The 10472-nt window shown below is 39.4% G+C and overlaps 1 protein-coding gene across 1 annotated transcript; it reads left to right on the top strand.

Moving 5' to 3' along the window:
• The first annotated feature begins 1072 nt into the window (after nucleotides 1-1072).
• cfap251 (cilia and flagella associated protein 251) lies at nucleotides 1073-9462 on the top strand. Its single transcript, XM_061071186.1, has 20 exons — nucleotides 1073-1300; nucleotides 3463-3603; nucleotides 3743-3852; nucleotides 3939-4047; nucleotides 4640-4720; nucleotides 4817-4894; nucleotides 4988-5029; nucleotides 5222-5412; nucleotides 5497-5673; nucleotides 5754-6004; nucleotides 6359-6510; nucleotides 6651-6827; nucleotides 6912-7096; nucleotides 7187-7301; nucleotides 7547-7710; nucleotides 7813-7903; nucleotides 8313-8456; nucleotides 8551-8779; nucleotides 8927-9009; nucleotides 9337-9462. The coding sequence occupies exons 1-20, from the start codon at nucleotides 1073-1075 to the stop codon at nucleotides 9460-9462; spliced, it is 2874 nt and encodes a 957-aa protein (XP_060927169.1).
• Nucleotides 9463-10472: the final 1010 nt, after the last annotated feature.

The raw sequence follows: 10472 nt of genomic DNA, 5'->3' as shown, positions 1-10472 counted from the left end.
ACTTTTATTTTGAAAGTAGACTAACTTCAGCCTGTAAACATTGCGCTCTAGTGGCCATCTTGTGTAACCACTATCATGTGGTATAATAGTGATTTTTTATATTCTTATCTATTCATTGACATTTTTTAACAAATGTCCGTATCAATTATATTAATCATTATTATAATGTTTATGTTAGACTTTTAAATAGTATACTTGAAGCACGTTTTCCCGTCATTTTACTGCTCATATATCAAATAGATGTTCTGCAGAGCATATGTCTTATGTCGTAAACATTGCATATAGTGTCTTTAACATGGTTTGAGAAGCAATGGTAACGTCTTTCATACTTTGCTTCCATCTTTTATGTGCACGTCATCGTCTGTCACAGCAACCTGAGCCTGAGCTGACAGTTACCGTTGTCTGAACTCACTGACAAAACATTAGATGTCTTGCCTCTTATTCATGTGTTTAAAACACGTGTGCTATTTAATACTGTTTTTTTATCCAGACAACTTATCCAAACTGTAGTCGAAAATCTAGAAATAATTATTGTTTTTGTCATATAAAGTCTTCGGTTCAATCAATAAAGATCATTTTAATACTCTGTATAGTAAAGCTAAGTCGTGTTTAAAACCAAATGTTTGTGTTTTCAATGTGATAAACATATGAATAGTCCGGAATTTATTTTAGGTAAAACTTTTAAATGAAAACTTTCATGAAGGAAACGTTTTGTTTGGCTCAGTGGTGCTTTTAATTTGAAAGAAATCACCGGAAACTGCGTTTTGGCCTGGCTCGTTCTACGTTGGTTTGTATCTAGGCAACGAGACGCTACACATTCACTTTACAGATTGTGAGATGAAGACCAAACGGGAAAATGGTTTTAATTTTATTTTCAGTTTTAGTCGTTAGAAATAGGCAAATTATACAATTATACAGATGTGATTTCAGATTAGAACATTGTGACATGGGATAAATATCGTAATTTAAGCACTTAAACGATTTACACGGTTACTAGCAGCAATTTAGCGACCTCAACTTGACAGAAGAAAAGATTCAGGAAGTCTGAAAAGGTGTGGTGTGGTCAGACATCATGTCAGATGCTGAGGAGCTCATCACAAGCTGGGGAGAGAAGAACAAACAACCACAGGATGGTAATGATTATGATGAAGACCAGAAGAAGCAGAGGAGCAGCAGCGATGAATCTGAGGAGAGTGCAGGGGTCAGGGGAGACGAGACGGAGATGACCCGGCAGTCTCAAGTCTACAGTTCAACCACTGACACACTTTTCTCAAAATCTCACACCAGAACACATGCACTGGTCAGTATGTTTTTACTTATTTATTTATCCACCTTTGAGGTCCTTTTGAGATGAAATATCTCTTCTGAACAGAGCGCTGGTCCATGGGAGACAATGTAATAAAAAGGGTTTCTTATCAGGACAGATGAACAAATATAGAAAATATACAAAAACACAGCAAACAGATATAAAAAAGAGCAGTCATAGAATCTTATGGCAAAAATGAACTATGGGAAAGAAATATGTTAAAAGCAATGATTTGTTCTGTGTGCCGAGTTCAGCTCCTGGGACTTAAGTCTGAATTTAAAGCCTTTAAAATACTAGGTCAAGGAAGTTTCATGGAAAATGTCCACCTCAAAAAAAGGTTTTATGAAAGACCAAAAGGATAAAGGCTTATTTTCTATCTATCCAGTCACTAGAATGGGTCATTGGGATGACTCCTGCACTTCCTTGTATCAATATTGCTGTACATGGAGTCATTGTCAGTTAACTGAAATCATATAAATACTGAAGACATGAGAATAAAACTTGGTTAAAAAGTAGTAAGTCAGTAGCTGTTTGTTGTGTATAGCTTTGACATTTGTGTAGTATATGCACTGACTTTATTTTGAATATTCTTATGGATGTTAATGTAATTAACTAAGAGTCCTTGGAGAATGCCTATGAGATCCTGGCATAAGGAAAACATTTGGGCCAAAGTCAACTTATGATAGTAAATAAAACTTTAAATGGTTTCTATGCAATTGGAAAGCAACATTGTGTAAGTCTCTCTGGCTGTCTTGTAACACAGAAACACTGACTACATTTATTCAGCCTAGAGAGAATAAATATAAACGGAGAGTGTGCCTTTTTCCTACTGTTACTTAAAACTTTGGTCCTTTGTGGTATTTCCATCTACTTTGGTACAATTGTAGTCAATAAATTGTTACATGAGCAGTTACATCTCTGTGCATCACTGTTATCATGGAGTTATTCACAATCTTATGTAGAATTTAAAGCAAGGATAACAATGTACATTTTTCCTTTGGTTTATCACAGTTTACTCACGCACAGTATCAGTCACACTGTAACTGGGAATACAATCTTTGAGTTCTTACCTTTTCGTAGATACCAAGATCATCCTTATGGAACTGATAGATGTGGAGCTTTTAATTTCGAGTCCAACTCCCTGAGAGCTTACAAACTATCTAATAAACTTCATAAACCAGTATCTCATTGAATAAATCACAAACAGCTTTAGTTGCTCTTGGACAATTTTCGGGGCAGTGACAGTTGCTTCCAAACAGTGTGGCAACAGAGGCAGATGCCAAACAGTGTGGCAATAAAGGCATCTAAACAGTTTGGCATCAAAGGTAGCTGCCTTTTATTTTCAGCTTTAGTCAGAGAAGAGTAAAATTATACAAGAGTTGTTATTGTACAGAGGTGATATCAGATAAAGACATTGTGACATTTGATAAATATCGTAGTTTAACAACTCTTTACCAAACGGTAACTAGCAGTAGTTTAGCGACCTCAACTTGACAGAAGAAGAGATTCAAGAAGTTCTAAAACGAGAAGCTTGTGATCAGACATCATGTCAGATGCTGAAGTTGAGGAGTTTGTCACAAGCTGCGAAGAGGAAATGCAACAATCACAGTATGATGATGATTATGATGAAGAAAAGAAGAGGGAGAGTAGCAGCAGTGATGAATCTGAGGAGAGTGAAGGGGTCATGGGAGACGAGAGGGAGATGACCGGGCAGTCTGAAGTCTACAGTGCAACCACTGACACACTTTTCTCAAAAACTCCCACCAGAGCACATACACTGGTCAGTATGTTTTTATTTGTTTATTTATCCACCTTTAAGGTCCTTTTGTGATACAATATCTCTTCTGCACACAGTGCTGGTCAAAATGGGAGACAATGTAATAAACAAGGGTTTCATATCAGGACAAATGTTCACAATATAAACATATTCATAACACAGAGCGGTCATAGAACCGTATGGCAAAAATGAATCATGGGAAATTAAATATGTTTAAAGCAATGACATTGTTCTGTGTGTCGAGTTCAGCTCCTGGGACTTAAGTCTGAATTTAAAGCCTTTAAAAAACTAGGTCAAGAAAATTTCGTGAAAAATGTCCACCTCAAAAAAGGTTTTCCGAAAGATAATAATGATAAAGGCTTATTTTCTATCCATCCAGTCACTGGAATGGGTGATTGGGATGACTCCTGCACTCCCCGTCTTCAGTTTGCAAGACCACAATCAGTTGGTGATTCTCTACGCTGGAGCTCACATCGGGATCATCTACAACCACACGTCAAAGACCCAGCACACACTCCAGGTACAACAAATCTCCAGCAGAGACAGCTCCTCCAGAATCAGCACCACAATAAATCTTGGAAGATAATGATATATTTTGTTGAAAGAAACATGAAGGTTGTTAGTAACAGTTTATACACTATTACTACTATTGTTTTCAGGGTCACTGCAACCCCATCTCATGCATGTGTGTGAGTGAAGACAGACGCTGGGTAGCAACTACAGAACAGGGGCCGAAAAACCTGGTGATGATATGGGACTCCTATTCTGGGTAGCTCTATCATTCCTACATTAAGGCAGTTTTGTGTATTTTACCTTTGCTCTTTGTGGTAACCACGTGTATGATAATTATTTCAGAATTCCTGTGCAAACCTTGTTCGACTGCCACCCTGATTGTGGTGTCGTTGCAATGGCGTTTTCAAAGGACACAAAACATCTGGTAACCCTCGGGGCTGAAGACTTTCAAGTGAGTATATGATGGCAGGTATGAACGGACAGATGCAATCAAACATTTGAAAAGAAAATCCTTTGTGGTCCACGTTGATGACCAGGAGGGTTTCAAGGGACTCTGTGGGCTTTTGGCAGAGAAGATGAGGTCCTGTCGGGGGGGTTTCTGACCGGGGTGTCATTGCAGTTCAAATCATTTAAGGAGCTTCTCATTAAATTGTTGCTGCTGTGTAATGTAACTAACGTATTCTGCAATTCTTGGGTGCCCCCTCTCAGCTTGGGGCCCCAGGCGACGTCCTGCTCTCCTCATCCTGTTGCAGCGCCCCTGTTGATGACATATTAAAACAAAACACTCTCAAATCTCACTCAAATGCTATGTCATGAATTCATTATGCATTTTCAAGGTTTAATGGCACTTTGCGTAAAAAATTGAAAGAATGATTGCATATAATCTTCTATTAAATGGTCGACATCTCAGAACTGCACTCTGCATAAAAACAGCTTAGATTATTACTGTTTCCTGCTGGATTCGACAGTATTAAACATGAAATGTTATTGAATAAAATCTACATCTGTTAATAAACTGTTAACCCTCTGATGATTTTTCACAGCGTTTGTGTGTTTGGGATTGGACGAATCAAACGGAAAAGCCTTCATGCTTTACTGAAATCAATCCTAAGCACGGTTATCAAGTGAGTCGTTTGGTCTTCTTCTAACATTAAATGGATATTATGTTAATGCAGAAGCCATTCTGAAGACCAAATGTTAAATGTCGGATGGTTTTTCAGAAGCACGTCATTTTCAACCAAAACGACGGCAATCAGCTGCTCACCAACAGTGAAAGTCAGGTGCTACTTTACAGCAGGGTAAGTCCAGCTGTTTCTTTATATTGAAATCTACAAGATACGGCTGTGAAAGATGTGTTTGTTTATTGCATTAATCATCTGCTCTTTTTTCAGGCTCAGGGAGATCTGCAATACGTTGCCCTGAATTTTAAGAAGGTAAAAATAAATATAAATTTTACACAGAAGATGTTAATGAGTTGTTATAGGTAGTTTTTCTGTGACTTTTTTTGAGAGATATTTTATAGTTTCATCTCGTCACCTCTGCAGCTCTGTGCCGCAGCCAGCGGTGGAAGGGATATTTCTGTATCATCTTCGTCTCGTGCTGACCTTTCTCAAACTGTCAACAAGGCTGCCAAGTTTCCGAATACGTGTGTGTTCCACTGTCGGAAGCCTCAGGTCCTGGCTGCCACTGCAGCTGGGGGGCTTGTGGTCTGGGACGTGATGAAAGACATGAATGAAAACCAGACTGTCCCTCGAGACCGAATCAAGGTCATTCGGCTTCAGAAAGATCCGATCACTGTTCTCGCCGTAACTGACAGGTAGCCAGAGACCGAAAGACTCAATGTTGCTACCTTTTGATTGTTGCTTGTATTAACTTGGTCTCTTTGCATTTCATATCACAGCTGTATAGTAACCGGTGACACTCAAGGCGATATCAAGTTTTATAATGACGAATTCCAGCTTGTCATGTGGTACGATGAATTCAAACTGGATGCTATCGTGTCCATTTCCTTTTCCAAAGAGTGCACAGAGGGGTTTTTGAAGGCCTGCACTCTGGAGGCCAAACCCTACATTTTCAGGTATCAGAATAACAAATATATGTTTTTACACTCTACTGTTTTATGGATTTTAGCCAAACTGACTGTTTTCTTTTCTGCAGGAACTTTGTTGTGTCCACAGTCAGTTCCAGAGTAGTACATGTGAATTCAGAGAAAAGCATCCAACAGATTCTGCTGAGTAAGGACTGTGACCCTGTACATGCAGTAGCCTGTCACCCCAAACAGCCAGCTGTTGCCATGGGTAACCACATGGGCATTTTAAGAGTGTGGGATTACATCAACAAAGTGATCATCTGCAGAAGGGTCTTTGCGACTGAGAAGGAGATTCGGTGTATTACTTTTGATCCTCAAGGTGAGTCACATGCTTAATCAATGTATTTGCAACTGGAATGTCACTAGAACACAGAGAGCATTCCCTCTTGAGTCCACATTTAAATTCACTAGATCACACAATCTCACACGCGCATAAATGTCAGTCCCCTAAATATGCCAGATTTTTCCATTGAAGATCAATGAATTATTCCCTGAAAAAGCAGTGAAAATGTAAAAAAGTAGCCCCATCTCACAATGTTAAAGAAAGTTGGGGAAAAAATCCTGAATCTGCCCCCTGATCTGGAGCTGCACCAACATTTAATAGGGTCTTTCCTGACCTGGACCACATCCCTCTGCAAAAATACAATGTGTTCCCTTCTTTGTCCCTGAACAGGATCCTACCTGGCAGTTGGCTTTGGCAGCGGTGCCGTTCACATACTGAACTCCGGCACTTTGAACAGTGATCCTAAGGAATGTTTCCATTTTTCTAAAGATGGCATCCTTCACATCACTTTCTCCTCAGACTCAAAGTATCTTGCCACTGCAGTGAGTCCTTTTCATTATCGAGTGTAATATAGTGCGGCATACTTTGTAGAACATTTATTTGAAATTATTATTATGGATAGCAAATATGTAAAAAAGAACATTAACTCTTTATAAGGTTTTATGTTCTTGTTCACTGTTAGGACGCTGGAAAAACGGTGACAGTGTTCCGCCTGCAGGCTAGAGAAGGGTCTTCACCTCTTTGGATGTACCTGGGCAGATACCGCTCCCACTACAAGCCCGTCATAGACCTTCTTTTTGGGGTTCACCTGGACAGCACCCAACCCAGACTGCTATCTCTGGGGATGGACCGTCGCCTGGTGAGTCTGCTGTGACGGTGGACTAGCTTTGTGTTTTGTAGTACTGTTTTCTAATCTCTGTGCTTTCGTGGAACTGAACAATAGGTTGAGTACGACTTGGAAAACTCTGAAGAGAACCATCTCCTCATTTTAAGCTCTGAGCGCGTCGAGCAAAGTGCTGTGCCAAAGTGCATGACTTGGTATCCTCCGTTGACGGCAGAGCAGTTTCTTCTCATTGCCTCAGACAAATACAAGATGAAGCTTTTCAACAGCACGAGCAGGATGTGCAGGTCTGTCAAATAAACTGTGACAATAAGATTGTCCTTATCTGACTGTTGTCATTGGCATTTAATGGAAAATGTTGTGTTCTACAAAAACAGACAGACTCTCCTTGGCCCAACATACGACTCTCCCATTAAGAAAACAATGGTTCTTCCCAAGTTGAAAGAATCTGAGACAAACTCATATTACCTGGCTTACATCACAGAGGACAAGGTCAGTGCTAGAATGTGACAGTAATAATTTATCACTCTCCTTATTCTGTTTGTTTTAATTATCAATAAAACAGTTATTTAAAAATCGACATGGATCTCGGTCTAAAATAAGACAAGATTTCTCCTTGATAAAACTTAGGCTTTCTGTGTAGATTTATGTCAAACTAATCGTTTATGTTAATGTTTTGGAAATCTTGGTAATTCACACAGCTGATAATATCCCTATGTGTGATATCTGTTCTCCAGGTGGGTCTCCAGATTTTGCCTGTTGACGGGAACCCCTACAAGTCAAATGCTCTGATCTGCCACTCGACAGGGGTCTCTTCTTTTGACTGCTCCTACGAAGGCCGATTTGTCTTCACTGCAGGTGGATCTGACTGCACTGTAATGTCATGGGAGATAAGCTTAAAGTAAGATTTAAAACATACCAACCAATTTAACCAGAGGAAATGCATGAGCAGTGTAATCATGTTTCATTAAAAAAACGGGACCTCTCTCTTGTTGTGATGCAGTGCTTTGGAAGCAGCAGCCTCATTGGGTGGAAAGGACATGGCACCTTTTTATACCCTTTTAGAAGGAGGGAGAGACGGCAAGTTCTACAGGGTGAGTCAAACGTTTACCTTGTTCTCTAAACTGGTGAATAATATGTTAACAGATTACCTGAAATAAGAAACATGTGTCCTATTCCCTGATATATATTGTCCTCAAGTTACGAAATATATTTATTCTACACAGTGACAGATCAGTTGTGCCTGTGTATAATACCTCCTGCATAAATCTTCCATCAACTATTTAAAATCAGTTGGTTGGATGGTGAAATGATAAGTTCAATGCTGTCATGCGCAATTTCTTGTATTGGTGGAAGTAGTATATTATTGATTGGCACGGAAGTGCCTATGAAGTTGACTGAAATGTTGATTTTAACTTCTCATCGAGTTATGAGTGTATAACAGTCACTTCTGATATTTTCTTAACCCCAGATTCTAAGTTCTCTACGTTTTTCCATTTGTAGGATATGGAGGACTTTTTCTATTTCTGCCAAGTCCGTCATCAAGGCACTGACTCAATGGAGACACGTCAAGTGTCGACCAAAATCCCCCTGTGTGAGGTCCCTTCTCTGATGAGAGCATTGACATATTACCTTACAGAGCAAGAGGTAAAGTCAATGTAAATTAATCCGACAACAATAACATCACGTAAATGCAGCTTTACACCTCAGAACTGCAGATTGTTGTCTTATTTTCCCTCAGATAGAAGACCTGCAAAATGAGGTCAAGTTCAGCAAGTATGCGGAAACAGGAAAATACGTGACTGACATTGACCTGGAGGAGTTTATCAAACTGTATATCAACCATCGACCAGCCTTCGGCATTGATAGACATCAGCTCATCCAAGATTTCCATGTCCTTGGTAACCCGGACAGTACAGGACAGCCCGTTCTGCAGAGACATAAGCTGCTAGAATTTCTGCAGGCTCGAGGTACGCTGCAAGCTCCTCCCTCTGTTTTTCTGTTGTCAGCTGTGCCACTGACACGAGACTCCATCCTCTGTTACAGTTTCTATGTACAAAGCTTATGTTTCGTCTTCAAGTCTCACACAGTCATAATTCTGATACTATCTTTGACAGGAGAACACATGACAGAGGATGAGGTGGCCGAGTGTTTCACTACACTTTTAGGTGTCAATGAAGAAGACGATGAAGAAGACGAAGAAGAAGAAAGAGAAGAAAGAGAAGAAGAAGAAAGAGAAGAAGAAGAGGAAGAAAAAGAAGAAGATGGAGAAGAAGAAGAAAAAGAAGAAGGAGTAGAAGAAGTAAACGAAGAAAAAGAAGATAAAGAAAAAGAAGAAAGAGAAGAAGAAGAAGAAGAAAAAAGAGGAGGCAAAGGAGGAGTTGAACATTCTGACATTCATAAATCTAAAGGTATGTAAAAAGACAAAAGATCCCGACAACCCCAAAGTTAAAAATATACACAACAGCAAAAAAAACATCTTCACTTTACTGTGTATGTGTGTGTTTGTGTGTCTGTGTATCCAGGTGGCGATTCAGAATATACTTTGGAGTGTGCAATTCCAGAAGAGATATCATTGGAGACATTCACAGGTCACATCCTGGGCTTCTCATCCCCAATAGAGGAGAGTGGCAGATCCTCGTCTTCACAGTGATGAAAGCAACAAACTTCCTGCTCGCTCAGAATAAGTGGTGTTGAGGACGAGCCTCAGACCCCACCCTTCCCTTTCATGCCCTAATACATATTCTGGCCTATTGATGTGTTTGATTTTGAATAAAATATCAATATTAAGTCAGATGTTTTGTAATAAATATTATAAATGAAAATTTTAACCTAAAGTAAGAATGTGATCACTTACTGAGATTTTGGTTTTACTGCTTAAGTTAAGGATTGGAACACTTTACCCACCAAAGGTTATTACAATTTAATTTCTTCATACAATAAAATAAACACCATCAATTACATCTTAGCAAAATCAATGAAACATTTTTTTTTTAATGTTTTTAAGAAAGACAGACAAAACGACTTTTAAATACCAGACTAATCTGGACTCTTAATTTACACCAGTCATGTATTTCAGGGGATATTTTACTGCACATTCAGTACTTTTTAAAGGTTCAGTGTGTAGAATGTAGTGCCATCTAGTGGTGAAGTTGCATGTTGCAGCTGAATACCACTCACCCTCCACTTTTAAACATGACAGAGAACTTGTGGCAGCCTGCGCAGAGAGGACCAGTTCATGTGTAAATATAGTTATTATTTAACTATAAAGGGCCCATTATAGGGTAAAAAAACAACAATTTGTACAATGTACATGAAACACACCAGTGAAAACATCACTAGGTTTATGTTATATTAAAACTCTGTGAATAGATCCCTTTCATCGAAATCTTACAAACGCAACCTTTAATACTCACATAAGTTACTTTTCTACTTCAAGTGAAAACTGTGAATGCAGGCCGTGTACTTGTAGTGGAGTACTTGTACTTCAGTAAAGGATGTGAATACTTCATCGGGCACAGTTTGTACACCGCAGTCTGTGATCTGGTCGGTGACGACATGTCGATCCTCGTTTGTTTGGAGTCTTTTGGTGGGTGGGGCTCTGGCTCTGACCAATCAGAGACGCCTCCGCACAGGAACTTCCGGCCCCGGACGGACAGGAAC

The sequence above is a fragment of the Limanda limanda genome, chromosome 5 (assembly GCF_963576545.1).
Source record: "Limanda limanda chromosome 5, fLimLim1.1, whole genome shotgun sequence".
Classification (NCBI taxonomy): Eukaryota; Metazoa; Chordata; class Actinopteri; order Pleuronectiformes; family Pleuronectidae; genus Limanda; species Limanda limanda.
This window is presented reverse-complemented; position numbering and strand designations above follow the sequence as displayed.